The sequence below is a fragment of the Vidua chalybeata genome, chromosome 10 (assembly GCF_026979565.1).
Source record: "Vidua chalybeata isolate OUT-0048 chromosome 10, bVidCha1 merged haplotype, whole genome shotgun sequence".
Taxonomy (NCBI): Eukaryota; Metazoa; Chordata; class Aves; order Passeriformes; family Viduidae; genus Vidua; species Vidua chalybeata.
In genome coordinates, this window is record NC_071539.1 from 2698861 (window position 1) to 2718352 (window position 19492).

General features: G+C 40.9%; 1 protein-coding gene across 2 annotated transcripts in view; it reads right to left on the reverse strand.

Annotated features, from left to right (window-relative positions):
* Window positions 1-12071: 12071 nt before the first annotated feature.
* Window positions 12072-19492, reverse strand: part of SI (sucrase-isomaltase) — a 42402-nt gene continuing 34981 nt past the window's right edge. For both annotated transcript variants that reach the window (XM_053951604.1, XM_053951603.1), the window contains exons 39-47: window positions 19325-19441; window positions 17989-18137; window positions 17396-17480; window positions 17245-17301; window positions 16518-16642; window positions 16220-16308; window positions 14983-15032; window positions 13555-13719; window positions 12072-12392 (exon numbers count right to left, since the gene is read on the reverse strand). In XM_053951604.1, the coding sequence (XP_053807579.1) occupies window positions 12330-12392; window positions 13555-13719; window positions 14983-15032; window positions 16220-16308; window positions 16518-16642; window positions 17245-17301; window positions 17396-17480; window positions 17989-18137; window positions 19325-19441 (900 nt within the window). In that variant the 3' untranslated portion in view covers window positions 12072-12329. The remainder of the gene's footprint in view (window positions 12393-13554; window positions 13720-14982; window positions 15033-16219; window positions 16309-16517; window positions 16643-17244; window positions 17302-17395; window positions 17481-17988; window positions 18138-19324; window positions 19442-19492) is intronic.

Sequence of the window (19492 nt, forward strand, 5' to 3'; positions counted from 1 at the left end):
CAGGAAGGAAATGCACCTTTCTGAGGAATTCAAGCTGTTTGAGCTTTGTTCTGGTTGCCTCTAGATGCATCCAAACAAGGAAAGAAGTGATGAGATCCAGAGGTGACACAGAGTTCCAGGTGGATCTGGAGGCTGAGTTCCTTCCTGCCCATATTATGCACGAGAAATGAGTCTGTACCTGATGTGTTCACCTTCTCAAAGTCAATAATTTCTGCTGAAAGAGCAAAATTTTGAATTTGCAGCGAAGTTCCTGGTGAATGATGGGCTCTGCCCATCGCCTTTTTGAAAGACAGGATTTTATTCACCTCATTTATTGGAGATCTACGTGAACTTCTGTGGGTGGCGTTTCAAAACAACGTGCTCAAACCTCAAGGTAGCTTTCATTCCTGTTCATTTTCTCCCACAGAAATGGGTGAAAAGGGTGAAAAAAATGTCTGAAGTGCTCTGGTATTGAGGGAAATACAAAGATTGGCATTTGTACCTGGAGAGCCCCAGCATTCTTCCATCAGTGCTCTGGACTTGCTCTCTGTTGTGATTTTCAGAATTGGGGCTCATTTTTTAACTGCCAGTGCAAAGTTTTCACCTCCGTAATTCTTTCTTTTCAGAACAGTTTATTAGAATGATGGAAAACAGTCAAACACTTCCCATCTTCTGACTCTGCATAGGGAAAAAACTATTAATATTTGATGCTAATCTTTCTGCAGGAGACCAAACACAATTCTCTGCAAAGTGGAATAAATTACAGCACGGCTGAGCCTGCAGAGGAAATGCCCAGAATTTGGTGTGCAATTGTCATTGTTTTTAATAAATTGCTAAATTGCATGATCACTATTCCAAATAACAAACCTGAATGCTCCATACATTATTTTTTGATGCAAAATATGACATCTGCTGGCCTTTTTCCATAAAATTTCTCAAAATTCCCATGGCAAAATCATCCAAACTCCTCAGCCCAGCCCTTGGAGATTCAGAGATAAAAAGAAAGTCTCAGCTTTCCCCTAAACAAGGCAGATTTTATTGCCCCTCTAACCAGGCCATGAGAGTGGGCTGTAGCATGAAACTCAGCACTAAAATCTCCATTTTGTTTTCTATTATTGGCCTCACTGGTGGTAAGTTCATGGTGGATTGGTTTTTATGTGAGACAGAAATAAAAATATGGGGGGAAAAAAAGCCACCAGAGCAGTGTTCTTGCATGTAAAGGTAGTATTTTGAGAGCCCTCTTGGTACAGATAGATACAGGATTATTGCTAAGTTAAAGGAAAAAAAAAAAAAAAAAAAACAGCAGAGCATCTGATCTGGATGCTGTAGGATCTCTGATTATAATAAAAATATATGATAAGAGACACTTAAATCCTGATTTTCTTTTCATGTGATTTGTAAACATTTCAGCTGAAATTTCCACTGTAAAACCCAAGGCTGGTTCACGACTGCATAGAGAATGAATTTTAAAAGGGTTAATAAAATGCTCAATATTTCTTAGATTTTTTTTTGCACAAGACAAGAACTATTAACTGCTATAATAGTGGGATTTATTTATATAAATACATATAATACACAGAGAGCTTTATATCAAGGATACCAAATAATTACTGATCTCAGAATACTGGGAAAAAAAAAGAAAATCACCCTTTTTAGGAGAAAATGCAGAATTTCTTACTAAAAACAATTTAGGATTTATTTAAAACCATTGAGTCAGCAGAATCAGAGAATCATGGGATGGTTTGGGCTGCAAAGGGACCTTGAAGCTCCTCTGGTTCCACCCCTGCCATGGACAGGGACACTTTCCATAGCCCAGGTTGCACAGAGCTCCATCCACCCTAGCCTTGAACACTTTTTTAGCCAAAATTTCTGGATTTTTCTGCAAACAGAGCTCCTGGGTGTGTTTCACTGTCCTGAATCCAGAGGGGCTGAGTGCTGCCTCACCCTCCCAACTTCCCACCTTGAAGCTCTTCCCCACTTGGCTGTAATAATGCAACCCCGCTAAGCTGTTAAATAACAAACCACAGAGCACTAAAAATATTGAAAATTCTGCCTTTTGAGCCTCCCTGGCTGCTCCTTGTGGGCCTTCAAACACACCTGGGCTGCCTCTTGCATCTCTTTGTGCCGCCAGCCCAATCCTTCTGCTCCCCCTCTCGGCTCCGCGCGCTGCCGAGATCAAACCCGAGCTGATTCCAGCTCCTGACAGGCTCCAGGCACCAGAGGAGCAGCAGAACTTCTCTCTTTTTGTGCCTTTGTTTCCCCAAGTTGTCAATTAGCAGGAGGGAAAGTGTCACTCTCGCCAGCACCTTCAGTTCCATGCCCAGATTTTTTTTTTTTTTTTTTTTTTTTTTTTTTTTTTGGAGCGTCGTTTGTCAAAGTGTCGCTCGTGGAAGCTTGCTGGGGGTTTTCATGTCTCTGGAAATATGCTTAAAAGATGTTCTTTCATTATCTGGTGTTCGTTTAGACCAAGTGCTTTTGAAGTGATGTTGTTAGGCTTTGGAAATTTCTGAAGTTGACAACAATAAAGAAGGCTGGGAAGTTGAAATTCTTTGGTTTCGACAAGAGTGTTCTCTTCCCCCAACCCCCACCCCCCCCCCTTGTTGTTAAAATCTGTGACTTAGCATTTAAAAAAGAAGAAAAGAAGAGACAGGAGAAGTTTTCCCAGTTTTTATGTTTTTCACCTACTACGAGCAAACTTTTTTCTCCCTCGTTTGCAGCTCTTGATGCTGCTCCCCTGCTCGTGGCCTCATCCCTCCCATCCTGCTGAGGAGCTGCAGGGATTTAGGGATGTAGGGAGCCTTTGGCATTCAGGGATAGAGTAGAACAGAGCAGAGTTTGGGATTTTGGGAGCTGTCCCTCCTTGTGTCTCTTTTCATGCTGGAGCATATCCAGGGAAGGGAATGGAGCTGGGAAGGGTTTGGAGCCCCAGGAGAGGCTGAGGGAGCTGGGAAGGGGCTCAGCCTGGAGAAAAGGGGGATCAGGGGGGACCTTGTGGCTCTGCACAACTCCTGACAGGAGGGGACAGCCGGGGGGATTTGGGATCTTATCCCAGGGAACAGGGGTAGGAGGAGAGGGAACGGCCTCAGGCTGGGCCAGGGCAGGCTCAGGGTGGAGATTTGGGAAAATTCCTTCATGAAGGGCTGTAAAGCATTGGAAGGGGCTGCTCAGGGCAGTGGTGGAGTCCCCATCCCTGGAATTGTCCAATCCCCAACCCTGGAATTGTCCAGTCCCCATCCCTGGAATTGTCCAGTCCCCATCTCTGGAATTGTCCAATCCCCATCCATGGAATTGTCCAGTCCCCATCCCTGGAATTGTCCAGTCCCCATCCCTGGAGTTGTCCAGTCCCCATCCCTGGAGTTGTTCAGAGGATCTGTGCACGTGGCACTCAGGGACAGGGTTTGGTGGGAGCCTGGCGGTGGTGCCGGGTCGTGGCTGGACCTGATGATTTTAAAAGTCTTTTCCAACATCACCAAGTCTAGAATTCCACGTTTTCCTGCCCCTGCTCTTCCAGTAGGATGGCAATAAACCTGGAATTTTTCACCTGCAGGTGAAACCCCTGGGTCACCTTGTGCTGCGAGCTCGTTGTGTTCCATGGGCCCTGCTCAAATTAAATATTTGTAAGGTATAAATATTATAAAAGTAAAGTAAATAAGAACAGAAGCGTAGCCCTTGCAGGAGAGGCACTGAGGGACTCACGTCGCTTTTTCTCTCCATGTAAAACATTTCTTGCTGCTGTTTGGTTGGAAAATTCTGTGGATTTGCTGCAGCACAATCACGTTTGCAGCTGTAGCAGATACTCAGTGCTACCTCTGGTGAGCACCTCAAGGTGCTCCCATACTCATTTTGTACTAAGAACATCTGTAACATCTGTAACATGTTCTCATGCTCATTTTGTACTAAGAACATCTGTAACATCTGTAACATGTTCTCATGCTCATTTTGTACTAAGAACATCTGTAACATGTTCTCATGCTCATTTTGTACTAAGAACATCTGTAACATGTTCTCATTCTCATTTTGTACTAAGAACATCTGTAACATCTGTAACATGTTCTCATTCTCATTTTGTACTAAGAACATCTGTAACATCTGTAACATGTTCTCATGCTCATTTTGTACTAAGAACATCTGTAACATGTTCTCATGCTCATTTTGTACTAAGAACATCTGTAACATCTGTAACATGTTCTCATGCTCATTTTGTACTAAGTCCACAGCTGCTATTTTTACTTTTCCAGGATGCTGGAAACAACTGAGGGCTTTCAGGGTTTTTTTTTTAATATTAAAAAAAAAAAATCAAAAATGTGTTTAAAAATTATAAAAAATCAGGCTGCAGGAAAATAAACATTTATTTTGTCATCATTCTTGAAGGTAATTACCCAGATATTCAGAAAGTAGCGTTTTTAACCTTGTTATTGTACATGTGCTACTTTCCTTATTTTATTTTGTTTTATTTTATTTTATTTTACTTTATTTTATTTTATTTTATTTTATTTTATTTTATTTTATTTTATTTTATTTTATTTTACTTTATTTTATTTTATTTTATTTTATTTTATTTTATTTTATTTTACTTTATTTTATTTTATTTTATTTTATTTTATTTTATTTTATTTTATTTTATTTTATTTTAATGTGGTCTTACACGCTACTTTATTGAGGGATTTCCTTTATTATTTAAAGTTATCTCAAAAAAATTAAGGAAGCAGACTGCTTATATCCATCCTACACAGGTGAACATATGTGAGTACAGGGCATGTAGATGAAGCATAAATATAAATAAAAACAAGTCTGAATAAAACCAATCTCTGAACGTGGTGACTTTTACAGAGTCTCCATAGCATGAAGATTCTATCCTTGAAAGATGCAGGAAATAATAATAAAATATGTTATATTTTATATTATACACATTACATATATTTTTTTTTTTCATTTACAAAGAAATGAAAGAAAAGAAAGAAGAAAAAAAAAATCAAAAGTGGGTTTTTTTTTGTCAGGCACCCGAATATTTTCCATTGACAAAATCAGTTCTGCAGGATATGGAAATTTATGTCTGCATATGTAAATATTTATCATAACAAACACATCCTCCATAGGTTGATGCTATAGATGAGTGTGAAGGTCACATTTTCAGCCACTGAAAATATTTCCTCTCTCGGGTGCTCTTTCTACACCAGAACAACAAAAAAATAAAGTTCTGATTTATTCATCAGTGTGGAACTTTGAATGCTGGAAATATATAACCTGAAATTGGACATTTTCACTGCGTTGTCATTATTTTAAAAGCTTCTTTTAGTTTTGCTCCCCCTTTATTTAAGGAAAAAAAAAATTCATTTTGACCCATATATTCATTTGTATTCTCATAAATCTGCTTCATGGCATAGTGGGGAGTGAATTCCCTGTCTGACATGTAGAAGCAAAAAATACAAAAATCTCACAGGAGTTATCTCACACGATGTGGAGAATTCCAGCTTTTGTTATTCCCTTGTGAGGAAATACTGAATAAAAGGAAAAACTGAATTTCTTCTGCAGAGCTCTAATGGAAGACTCAATGAGAAGTGCATTAAAATGCATTGTACGGGGCAAAAAGCCTGACCCAAAATTATTCTCATAAGATATTAATGAGTGGTTCTATTTTCTAGGTCCTAAGTATTTAAATCATGGAATTTCTGAAGTTGGGACTCAGAAAGGCTCTGGTGCATGGGACACTACCAGTGACAGCCTGGTGGCAACACTCACTTCTTCAATGGCAGGAAAGCAGAAAAAAAAGGTGAAGAAATAGCCAAAATTTCAGTTTGGGGAGAGTCAGCACAAGCAGGGCTGAAGTGATGCCCAGGAATGGGAATGTTGGGCTGAATGAAGATTTTGGGGTACAGAGGAGAAACAGCAAACCCTGAGAGACAGTCAGGATAATCTCTTGCTGGAAAAGTAATGGAAATTCTCTCCTGGTAGGTTTATCTGTGTAATTCCAGAGATTTCAGGGATGACCTGCCTGACAGAAATTCTGGGAAAATCCAGCTCCAAGGAATGATGAGGAAACGCAGAAGTGCTGCCGCTCCTCAGTGTAGGATTTGCTTTTTGCTGGTCTTGCTAAAAGCAGTTTTATTTCTCTGTGTCCCTAGGTAAGAAGATGTTTACTTTCCATCTGGGATATGACAGTGAAAGAAGTGGTGTGGGATGAAAGGATATTTCCAAAGAAAAAGGAAAAAAAGGGAAAACCACCTTTGGATGTGCCCCAAACCTGAGGGTGACACAAGATTGATAAATCATTTAGGTTTGGGTAGTTTGAAATGATTTGGGGACAAGGGGATTGGTGAGAGTTTGTTTATCTGTGCACCCTGAGTGCAGAAATTCACTGCTCTCTTCAGAATTCATTTAGGAGCAAATATCACTAAGGAAGATTTTTACCTGCATCACTCTGAAGCAACAAATCATTTCATGCAAGCACTTGAAACGAGTTAATTACATGATTTAGAACATTCTAAGTCATACTAAAAAAAGGAAAATTCAGACCATGACAAGATTTTTAATGGTAGTTTTTTAATTTATCCTGATTTTTTCTTTAATTTTTATTGTTTGTGCAACCACACATTCCCCCAGTGATGAATTAAATTTAAGACTGTACAAACATCTTCATTATTGTATTCCAGATCTCTGTGGTGCTTACATTAAAAAACAAAAGAACAAAGTGAAGCCATCCTTGTGAACAAAAAAAAAAAAAAGTAATTTCAGCAAAGAGAGAATTTTATTTTGATTTCTGAGGTTATGCAAGAGATCCAGAGAAGTGGGACAAGGATAACAAGGAGGGATCGATATCCAGAGTTCAAAGGTAGGCAGCTGATCAAAGGTTAAATACAAGAAAAGAAATTATTCCATTCAAGTTAAATATAGGACATTGTAACCCAAATAGGTGCTTGGCTTCAATTAAAACCCTTGGAAGAGATTTTTGTGCTGAGGGGAAGTTCTCAAAGTCAGGCAAACTTTGTTTTTCTTGCTTGGAAAGATGTGTGGGAAGGGATTAGGCTCTCCAAAGGATGGGATATCTCCATTTTCACTCCAAAATGGTTCTGGTTACAAAGGGCAGAACTGAGGAGATCCACTTGGGATTGCAGTGTGCAGAGGTGGCAGGGAAATATTTCCTGTTCTGATGTGTTTTGGTTTGAAGAGACAGGTGTCTGTTTAGGGAAGGCAGGAGCCTGAAATGGAAAATGTAAACCCCCTCCCTCTGAATTATTATAATTTTGAAATTAAGGGGCTCTCAGGCAAAGATATGGGAGTAGGAATAACTGTTCTTTATTAGGAAAAAAAATAAAATTAAAATACAAATGCAGCAATACAAACCAGCACTGGCAGAGTCAGAGCAGGCCCTGGCAGCTGTGGGTCAGGGTGGTGGCAGCAGTGCCATTCCATGGGGGCTCAGCCCTCCTGCAGTGCCAGCTGTGCTTCTGCTGGAGCAGGATCCTGGACAAGGCTGGAGTTTTCCTCTGGAGCTCCAGGGCTGCTGGAGATGGGCCTGGGCTCCCTCTGGGAATGCAGTGGGGCAGAAAGCTGCTCCTCTGGGGATGCAGTGGGGCAGAAAGCTGCTCCTCTGGGAATGCAGTGGGCAAAGGCTGCTGTGGTGTTCCCAAGGTCAGATTGTATCCAGGTAGGAATGCTTGGCTCCTCCCCTGGGCAGAGCATCTCCCCATGGGATGCTGGAATTTTCTCAGCCATGCAGGGACACTCACTGGCCATGAACAGAAGATAATTAATAATTAATGGCCCATGAAGAGGAGATATCTCCTGGAGGGAGGATTGGCTGTGGGAGAGCTAAAGAAAAGTGCCCCATGAACAGCAGAGAACTGCCCCAGCTCTGACAGATGGGAAATAGAATTCACACCCAGCTAAACCTGAGACATAATGCAGAAATGGAATAGCAGAGCCTGGAAAAACATTTTCTCCAGCCTGGTCACAGTTCAGAGCACTGAACAGAACCAAAGATGGCAGGAAAAATGGGAAAGGGAGAGCTTAGGGGGCCAGGAGTGGAGTGGGAGAGGGATTTCATGAAAGGAGTTGGAAAATTGTGGAGGATGCAGGAGCTGCCTGGATGGAAAAAAACAAAATGCCCTTCCCAGCATCCCTGCACTGGAGCATGGCTGGGAATACTGGGTAGCACAGAGTGATTGGAAAGGTTGTATATGCAGAGCAGGAAATTCTGTTTTCTTTCATTATTGAACACGAGAGAAATGTGGGAGGAATTGTGTGGATCAAAACAGAGAGGAGAGGAGAGGAGAGGAGATTTTGTGGCTGTTGTCTTCAAGGGATGTCCAGAGTTGTGCTGTTCTGAGAAGTGTCAATACAGAGAACACTTATTAAATATTTATCTGACAGTGTAAACACTGATAAGAATTGCTTTTAATTTTTCATTAAAAATAATTAATATAATTAAATCTGTTAGTGAAAGCAATAACAAGAGGTTGGACTTGAAGCAGAGCCCAATTCTTTGCACACTTCTCTTTGCTAACTTAATTCAAACACATCCCAGTTTGTTAATCTCCAGTACATTCAAGTTCAGGAGGAAATAGCACAGACCTGCCAAGTTCTGTCATTTTTAGGCAGCAGCTCTTTTGAATTCCACCCAAATCCAAAACTCCTCAGTCCTAGACTTTTATCCAGTTATCAAAACCAAGATCCCAAGGCCAGGTTGGACGGGGCTTGGAGCACCCTGGGATAGTGGAAGTGAAACAAAATGAGCTTTAAGTTCCCTCCCAGCCCAAGCCATTCCATGATTGTTTGAAAGCCAGCTGTGAGGATATTTTTATCCATGGAGGGCATTGGAAGCTGTTAGATCAGCTCCTGGGCTCACCTGATTCAATTCCAGCTGCTGTGGCTGTGTCCTGATGAGGTGGTTTGGATTTTGGAATATTTTCTCTTTTACACAGAAGATTCTTCCAGTTGTTCCCGTGCAAGCAAAGGAAACCCACGGATCTGGAGGGATCCTCTTGATCAGATTCTTTGCTCTCCTCCAAGCCTGTGGTACTTTCAAGACTCAGTTAGTGGCAAATAATGTTTTTAAGAGGTAAGTTTTGGACATTCTGCCTAAATGTAATTTTATTTGCCTTTCCTGTACTGGTACTTGATGCAAATTTTATCCATTTTTAAAAAGAGCTGGGATATTTTAGTATATTTCAGCTGCTTTCTGGGCTCACCCTGAGTGTGGGATTTATATCAAGGGGAGGAAATGGGGCTCTCCATCCACCTGAAGTGATTAAAAGGGACCCACTGGTCAGGGAGCATTTCTGAGTCTCTTATTCCATAATTGTTATAATGTGCATAATGCCTCATATGCATTAAACATTCAACTGAAATGACTCTGAATGTGAGAGCAACCATACAATAAAGGAAAAAAAAACCCTTATTTTACATAATAGAATGTAAAATATTAATAATGTAAGTAATATACATAGTGTATGTTTAAGTGTGTACAGTTAACCATGCAGTTATGAATCATATATGTAAATATAGCACTCACCAAATGTGTGTTTAACCACTTAAACTTTCCACATTTGAAGTGCACTGCGCCAGGTTAATTTTTAACATTTTACTTGCAAATAATCATAATTCAAAAATTCATATTGCAATATATTTATGTTGGTAATTGAAAACACCACCGAGCTTGACTGACTCCTTGGAATCACAGGAGATTGGCATTTCCAGGAAGTGTAAAGAGGAACTTCCAACTCTGCATCATTTGTCAAAGACTTCCTGGTTTAGCTGAGAAAAACCCAGAAGTTCCTCAGCTGAGAGGACAGAAATCACAGAAGTGATTTTTTTGTGGGGAGGGGGAGGAAAAAGGGGGAGGAAAAAGGGAAGGGAAGGGAAGGGAAGGGAAGGGAAGGGAAGGGAAGGGAAGGGAAGGGAAGGGAAGGGAAGGGAAGGGAAGGGAAGGGAAGGGAAGGGAAGGGAAGGGAAGGGAAGGGAAGGGAAGGGAAGGGAAGGGAAGGGAAGGGAAGGGAAGGGAAGGGAAGGGAAGGGAAGGGAAGGGAAGGGAAGGGAAGGGAAGGGAAGGGAAGGGAAGGGAAGGGAAGGGAAAAGGGAAAAGGGGAAAGGAACAGGGGGAAAGGAACAGGGGGAAAGGAGAAAGTGAAAATCCCCAAAGTTGCCAAACCCTCTCTTTTCCCACAGCCCTCCACGCTCCAGCTGTGCTGCCAGATGTTGCCATCCAGCTGCTCCTTCCAGCTCCAAGGAAAAATCTAATTACCTGTGCATTTCTGGCAGCTTCATTAGAACAAGCACAGCCAAGTGTGACGTGGTTTTATCTTTTCCATGAGTGGAATTGTAATTCCAGGGCCATCCGTGGCCCTTTAGTGCAGCAATATCTGCTCCTGTTCTACTCCATCCAGTCTCTCCCAAAATTTGGATCCAGGAGGAGCCTTTTCCATGCAGAGATCATTTGGGAGCCCTTTGGAATGACACTGATGTGATTTTCCATCATTTCCTGCCCACATCAATTAGTGGTGGTTTCCCTCTAAGCTGCCACAAGTGGGCATTTCTCTTCAGCTGCTCCCAAACCTCAAGAATTCCAGCAAAATTCCAAGAGTTCCAGAAAATGAAGCTCAGAAAAAAGATTTGGAATGAAGAACTTTGTGGCTCTGAGGGAAGACTTTTTTGTCTTCAGTGACAGGATTTTCTGGTGGGATGTACAGCCAAACCTCTGCGTCTATGAGGAGTGGGAGAGCTAAAAAATCCCATCCCAGCACAAGCAGGATGTGGAATTCTGTTGGAAACTCCCCCATGGCTCAGGATGAAGGATTTTCGTGGGATTTCCTGCAGTGGGACACGTTGGGGCTGGATCCAGGGTCTCTGTGGGGTGGGACAGACTCCAAGGGGGCAACCCCCGGGGAGGCCAAGAGAGTTTGAAACTGGGATTTCTCAGCCTGGGTGAGTTCTTCAGGAATTCTTACCCTGGGGACTCAGTAAAACCTTCCCTTGGGCTGAAACATGGGATTCAGTTGATGTGCTGGGACTCTGAACACGATAAAACAGAAAAGAACGAGATTCCCCAAATAAATAAGGAAATATTGGGCTTTTGGAAGGGTCTCAAAGCTGAAAAAAAGACAAGAACAAGGTTTCCCAAATGAATAAGGAATTTTTGGTTTTTTTTTTTAGAAGGGTCTCAAAGCTGGGAAAAAAAAAAAAAAAAAAAGCCAATAACAAGGTTCCCCAAATAAATAAACAAAAACTGGTTTTTTGGAAGCCTTTGGCTGTCCCTGATGTTTCCAGTGTCTGATGAGAGGGTGCAATGGTGGGGCAAAGGGAGAGGGCTGAAGGTTCTCTACCCCTCACCCCTCTCTGCAGCAAAGAGACACATCTGCATCAGCTCCATGAGAAACAGGGAAGTTTTATTTGTCAGAATATAAAGGATAAAATTACTCCTAAATGTACATTTTCTTTGCCAGCTTCATTTTCATTTCACAGTGAAATTTCAATAATTTCACCCCAATAATTGCATTAATCCACGTATGAGATGTTGGTTATTGAGTTTTGTACCCCAGAATTTGAAAGCAAAGAGCAATCCTTGAAATGAATGTAAAGCACAGGCAAGGGAGATTGCCACTACCTCCTGCAGCATTTATTCCCATCAAATTTAATTGTAAATATGATTTCTCAGTCTCTTTAGTTCATATTCTGCACTCCTGAGATTAAAAGAGGCTTTAATGTGAATTTTTATTATGGTAAACACACAACAACAGCATTTCCTTCAGTGAAATAAACTTAATTAAACTTAAAATTTCAGGTTTATTTTTACAACTTCAGGTTAAAACACAGGTCACACAAATCTGGCTGAAGTTATCCAACCCCCCCCCCCCAACTTCAAATTATTTTTTCAAGTATCAGAATATTTTATAGACCAACATCTTGAAAAACATTATTTCACCCTAAATCAGTCACCTGGAAACATTTGCTTCTGCTTTATCTGGCTTTAAATTCTCCATAATAATGACCTGCATGGGTGTAATTAAAATTAGGATGGAAGTTATATATAGGCACAACTACAGCTTCAAGTCCACTTTGGTAACATCATCTGCATCTTTTTTACAAAATTGATCAGATATGAAGTCAGAGAAGAAGTCTACTCTGAAAAAACAGAGTTTTTCCCTTCAGATCTCACTTTGAAAGATGAATTTTATCCTGAAGTGGCACTGCTGGCTCGTGGCTTTGTACACAAAATACCTGCCTGTGAACTGACTGTGCTGCTGTGTTGGTGAGGGAAAAAGCATCCCAAGGTGACAAAAAAGCACTTGGAAAATTGAAAAATGGTTTTAAAAGTAGAAGAAAATGCAGAGGCGTGGCCGATTTCCTTTTCCTTCCTAGCTCCATTGCAGGGTGTAGTTCTGGCCCAGTTTCAGCTGGAGATTGGTGATTTGCAGGAGCTGGGAATAAAACACACAAAATTCACATTTAGTCACTGAGCCCTGAAGATCCACGGTGTTTTCTGTGTTCCAGGGGGAAACTGGCTTCTCATTTTAAACTGCAAGAATTTATTCCTCTTTTTTTTTTTTTTTTTTTTAATTTTACATTTGTGTTTATGTCACTACAAACACAGTTTAACCAGCAGAGATTTGGGAGTCTGACCATGACTCTCTGATCCCTCCCTTCATCCACGGGCTCTTCTAGAGCTGAGGTTCCTTTTGTTTAAAAAATAAAGGAATTTTTTAAAGTAGAAAAACTTGGAATGCATTGCAATTCAACACTGCATATGAATTTTTTCCCAACAAAAAGTCAACAGAGAAGCTTTTCCTCCTGTCGCATCACCCAGGTTGCAAAGAAGCTGTTAGGGAAAAAAAATCCTCTGCCAAAAGTGGCATTAAATGGTGTTAAAGAACCATTACCTGATGGCAGCTTGTGCCTCTTTCTGAAATATGGTTTATTTTAAATATGGTAAATATATGTATATTTTAATATGCTAAATATATGCATATTTAAATATGGCAAATATTTTAAATGTACAAATATAACGTGTCAAATATGTTAAATATATAGATATTTTAAATATGGTAAGCATACAAATATTTCAATAGGGTAAATATACATATATTTTAAACAGGCTAATATAAAAATTTTAAATATGCCAAATATATATGTTTAAAATATGGTAAGTAGAAATATTTGTCATTTGGTAAGTATATGAATATTTAAATATGCTAAATATATAAATATTTTAGAATGCTAAATATGCATATATTTTAAATATGGTAAGCAAAATATTTTAAATATGGTAAATATATAAATATTTTAAATAAGCTAATATAAAAGTTTAAAATACACTAAATATATATATATTTAAATATGGTAAGTAAATATATTTTAAATATGGAAAATATAGAATTATTTTAATATTATAAGTAAAATATTTTAAATATGGTAAATATAGAATTATTTTAATATGATAAGTAAAATATTTTAAATATGGTAAATATGTAAATATTTTAAATATGGTAAATATCTAAGTATTTTAAATCTGGTATCACAGCTGAATCTCCACAGGTTTAAGAGCACAAGTGTGGGTTTTTAACCCTTCAAGCAGCATCTCACCTTGTTTTTATAGATCAGTTTGTGGTTTGATGGGGTTGCCACCCCGTTGTGTGCCACTGTCACCTGAGTGACATTGCTGGGCACCCCCAGGACTTTGATGTCAGTGAACATCAGGTTGTTTGGGTCCGTGTAATTCTGATGTGTGACGGTGATCTCCAGAACATTCTGGAAGCAAGAGGGAAAAGGCAAATGTCAGAGGCTGGGATTGGGCTGGAACAAATCCAGAGCAGCTGTGGCTGCCCCTGGGTCCCTGGCAGTGCCCGAGGGCAGCCTCGGAGCAGCCTGGGACAGTGAAAAGTGTCCCTGCCATGGAATGAGGTGATTTTTATGTCCCTCCCAACCCAAACCATTCCCTAATTCTGTGAAGTCCACTTTTCATTTGGCGTCCTCACTCTGGGTTTGTTTTTTTTATTTTTGTGTTTTTTTTTAATTTTTCTTTCCTAATACCAGTGAGTTCTTATTTATTTTTCAGGTACTGAAAGCTTTTCTCCACTTTGTTCACCTGGCCAAATCCTGGGCTCTGCTGTGCTTTAATTGCCACTCAGCTGATTGATATGAGGAGTGAAGAACAAGAAATTCTCAACCACCTGGATGGGCAGCAAGAGCTGCAGGACAAAGCCCTCCTTCCCTACCCTGTGTCACCTTCCAGGTGCTGTGGGAGCTGCTCCAGGCTCTTCTCCTCCTGCTTTTTGCTCTCCCACAACAGTCCTGCCTCCCATCCCCTCTCTCAGCACTCACAGGCCCCCCCCTCATTCAGTTACTGTGAGTTTAAGTAGATTTTGGATTTCTTTAGGATGTGCCCAAAGGTGCTGTGACATAATTCCATGTATTTAGTGCTCAGAGGGTGAGTGTTTCTCATTGTTGGTTGATTCAAGACCTCTTTAATTAGGCTTTTCCTTAGCGAGTTTTTGTAAGAGCAGGGAAAGGTGCTTTTATTTTATAATCTCCTTGCAACTGCAAATATTGAGTGTTAGCAAAACAAACTCCCTTCCTTAGCAATTAACACCCTTTTATTTGACAAAGACAGAATTAGATGAGAAGAAAGAACAGTGTGGATAAAATTAGAAGACATTGTGGCACACTGGAAAATAATGAAATAAGAAAGTGTGTTTTCTCCTACAATAGAAAGAGCTTTTCTTTTAAGCCAAAAGTCCCTGTAATTAGAGCCTAATTCATTTCCAGATATTCCACTGGTTATGGAAATGAAATCTGACAATTGTACTTAACAATACCCTTCAGATTCACTCCTAAATTCATTCTTAACACAATTTAATCACATTTCTTGTAGCCTAATCATCTGTGAGCACAATTTAATGTGAGGCTGGGATATGTAGACATTAGGAAGACACAAATCAAAATACCCACAGTTAAAAATACAAAAAAGTCACTTGAAGTGACTATTAAATAAATACGAGCTAATGTGATTACCTGCTTAGCAGTAAATGATGTCAGCAGGTAAACACCATCTTCATATGCATCTGTTAAAAAGAAAGAATGAAAGAAATTGAATAAAATGTCTTTGCTAGCCAGCTTATTTAACACATTATCAAAATTTCTGCTCAAGGATTGTGTCCACAGACAGCTTACAAATCCAAGGGATCTATATGGAAGTAAATAAAGAGAAGTTGTGCATTTCCAGAAGATGAATGCCATTATACATAAAATACTTTCAGTGTATATAAAGCTGAAATGAGGCTAAAAGGAGAATATTTTAGGGGTAAGATATAAAAGCAGGCAAAGGAGCAGCACTAGGGAGATCAGGGGAGTTTAGATGAGGAGCAAAATGTTTCTGTTTCTCACTGAAGAGTCATTTCCCACATCCCCCTCCATTCCCAGGTGACACCTGACGGTGGTGGGGCTGCTGCCTCTCTGAAGTCACTGCTGGTGTTTCCCCAGCTGTGATTCAGCTGTCACTGCCCTCAGAGCAGTGCTGATCTCTGGGCACTGGGGCTCCTGTCCTGCCTTCCCACACTCCTGGGAGATGCTCCTCGTGATCCGTGATAAATTCCATTTATATTCCATTTATCATCAGCTTTCCCTAAACGTGGCCACCCCTTCTGGATTCCAGGGCTGGCAGTGGGTGTGAAGCACCCCCAGATCCACCTCCTGGCCTCCCCCAGGTCACAGTGCAAAGCACATTTCCTGCACTCTGGGTGGGAGGAAAATTGACAGCTCAGGGTCTCTCACCTGCAGACAATTTAAATTTAGCCACGTTGAGGAAATTAGTGCGAGCTCTCACGTGATCTGTGGTTATGGTTCCCACAGGTTTGAGGAGGAATCTTTGTTACCTGCCTTTCCTCAGGCCCGGGGCACGATTTCATTTATACAACATATTAATTGTGTAAATCACAGCGTCGTGTGGCTTCAGTCAGGAGGAGTCATGTTTCTGTAAGGTTGGTCTGCAGGTTTCATTTCAGTTTTGCCTCTGAAGGCGAGTTCAGATCTGTCCCCCAGAAATGGCCTTGGCCAAGCCCATCCCTTCCCTCTGCTCCTCCTCAGACACCCCAGAGTTTGTTCCATCTCTCCCCAGTTTGCACCCTTGGGTTTGGTTTTGTCTGCTCGAATTTGGGCTTTGAATGTCCCCAGGGATGGAGGCTCACTTGGCAGTACCCAGCCAAGCAAAAAAAGAAAAGGGTTTTAGGAAGGGAAGAAGCCCTGGACGTACTGATGCGAACACCATCATCCCAATACAGTTGTCCTCCTGCAAGCAGATTATCATCCAGGGCCACCGTCAGTCCCATCGGGTTTTTCCGGCTGTGGAAAACACAATTTTCTCTCAATTTCCTCAGCTAATCACATTCCATATTCCCCAAATGGTACTTTCTTTCCAGAAAAGTCATGTACCACACAACTGACCTCCCACAGCCATCTTCCCATCCCGTGCTGCTAAAGACCATTAGGGAAAATAATCCAAAAAACCACCAAAAAGCCAAATTAAATTTAAATTTTTCACTTCTTCCTACCTGAAAGCAGTTGTCCTAGCAGGTCTTTGCCAGGGCAGGATGTATCCACCTCGGATGTGCAGGTTGATGTGCTCCAAAGGTGCTGATAAATTTTGGAATTTTTTCCTAAAGCCAGTATCTAAGTCCTGTGTACAAAAAAAAAAAAAAAAAAAAGAATTTTTGCAGGGTTTTCCTTCAGAATTAAATGATAATATTTCTCTAGACAGGTTAATTAGGAGTTGTTACTGCAGGAGTAACTATTAAGAGAAACCCTGAAATTTTGGTTCTGTAGAAACCTGGCCTGGCCATGGGTGATGGCAGCTGAACCAAAGGGGCCAAGTGGATGAAACACAAACCTGTGATTAATGGAGGGAGTTTGATCCTGCTCTTCCTCTTTCCAAATCCTTTATTATTTTCCGGGAAAAATTATGCAGCTAAACCTGTTTTTTTCTTTCTTTATTAGAGCATTCCGTTACAAAAACCTTCTGTGTATCTTTTGAGGGTTACAAAAAGTGAAAAGAATTCTAAATGAAAGGTATTACTTCACCTTTTCATTTATCGTAATTCTGGTCATGTTATTATACATTATTATAAAGGAATGGAGGATTTTTATTATTTCTTCTTATGTTTCTAAAAACTTATATTAAATGCAAATTAGGTAGGAGAGTGGCACCTCCCTGCCACGCTCAGCACTGTGAAAAGACAGAAAATATAAGTTTTAAAATACAATTTTTTTAGGGTGACTTACTGTGTGGTAATCATACCAGCGGGCATCGGGGAAATAAGCGATCACACTCCGATCATTCTGCAATTTAACACACAAATTTTAGGCACCTCAGATCAAAAAGCGAAGCTTAGTTAAACTGACTTTTAGCAATAAATAAGCTTTAAAAGCTCACCTCTTGCAGCACAGGGCTGATGAGCAGGGCAGGACCCCAGAGGAACTGCTTGTCGATATCCCACGTGGTCTTGTCTCCCACAAACCTGTCAGGATGAGAGAGCCAGAGCTGAGCTTTCCCAAAGAGCTCCTCCCTGAAGACCCTTCTGTCACTCATTTCACCTACTCTTTCTAGTACCTGTCTGCTCGTTATTGCTGTTAATAATTCAGAGATCAATTAGTGGTTGCACAGAGATCCTGGTGTGACACTCATTAGGGAAATGCAAGTTAGTGCTGAGCTTTAGGGGTTTTGGTCCTTTTCTTTGCTTTTGCTTTTCAGTACGTTGGGACAACAAAACTCTGAAGGCCTAATGCTTATTATTTACAACAGTAAAATCTTGGACTGACTGGGACAGAATTTTTAATTCGTTTTCTGAGCTTCTTTATAAAAAGCAAATTATATGCAAAAAACTCCGTTTTTCCCAGCCAAGACTTGGCTTTTTTTTTTAATTGAAGGGGGAAATGCTGTAACAAAGAGAGAGCTCTGTTAGGGGGTCACAACTAGTGGAGTTTTCTGGGAATTTTTGCTGAGGAGAGCTGGGGAATTGCACTTACTCGTGGAGAACGGGGCGGATCACAGTGCTGCCGTGGGCGTGGGCGTCGTACAGCAAGGTGTAGAGATAAGGTAACAGGGTGTATCTTATGTTCAGCACGTCCCTGGACATCTCTTTAAATTTGTCATCCCAGGAAGCAGGATCTTGCCTCTGAAAGAGAAGAGAGTGTTGTTAGAGAAGCTGGGTTAGACTGCGTGACAAAGCTAAAAAAACCAAATCCACGCAGCAAAACAAACCAAGGAAATTTCTCCTCTGAAGCAGAGCATCTTCGTTTATTTATTCTTCACCTCAGGAGCAAGTGAAAACTGTGGCTGTCACTGTCAGCCCCAGGAGGGGAACTAGAAAGAGGAAAGCTGATAAAAACTCAGGGGAAACAGTAAAAATGTTTAATGCAAAGTGTCCCCAAGGCGTGACACCTCCCAGGGTACATCGTCCCTCAGCCCTCTGCTCCAGCAAGAGTCCGAGGCGCCAAGGACTGGTGTCAGGAGAGCCTCAAGTCTTTATTAAATGTATGGAACAATACCTTGGCAAATTGGCTAAGACTGGAAGCCCCAGGATAACCCTGAATCTGCATTTTGAAGGCTTTCAGGGCCCGTGGAAGGTGTGTGCTGTGAGATAAAGCAGCTGGCTTTGAAAAGGAGACTTTAATCCATTCGATATTTGCCATCTAAATAGCTCCACTCTGCTAGACCTGAAGCTTTCCCTGGAACACAAGTGCTGTTTCCCTTTTCTTCATTTTCCCAGTTATCTTGTTTTACAGCTTTCTCCACGCCAGTCCTTAGCCTACATTTAGGCAATTATTTCCCTTTCCTTGCAGCAGAAATACAATATCTGATGGTGGCAAACATGCAGAGCACAGAAGTTCCTGAGTCTCACTCCAGCATCTTATTACACTGCCCCATTTTCTCATTTGTTGTGTAATTATGGGCAATTAGGGCTGAGAGCACCGAGGTCAGCTCTGTTTCTTGAAGTGTGTTTGCCATAAAATCTCCATTTTAGCCCTGCTGTAGCTCATTGAAACCCAAATGGCACGGAGGGAAAACATGTAGAGTTTGATTCAGTGAAAGCAAAGTTAGAAGGGGCTTCCTTCAAGTGTCCAAATCCCAGGGCAGCCCCTCTGGGGGCACAAAACCTCCCAGGTGATGGGGAGGCTCACAGCAGAGCCAGCATAGAAACAATGACAGTTTTCATTTGATAAAGAGCCAAAAATGTTCTGTTCTTCTCCATTTTACTTGGAATGTACTTTTTTTTTTTTTTTTGTGCCTTATTCGGGCTGGTTCTACCTGTGTGTTGCAAAGGCCCAGCTGCTAAGAACTATTTAAAAAATTGCAACTCACCCGTGTTCCTTTCTCGTTGTGATTCCTCGAATATGGGTAAAATGCACCCAGCTGCATCCAGCGGATACACATCTCATACTGCGCGTCTTTGAAGAAGCCACAGATATCAGCTCCTGTCTGAAATTTTCAGAATAACCCAAATGGAAAACTGTATTATCGTGTACAGCA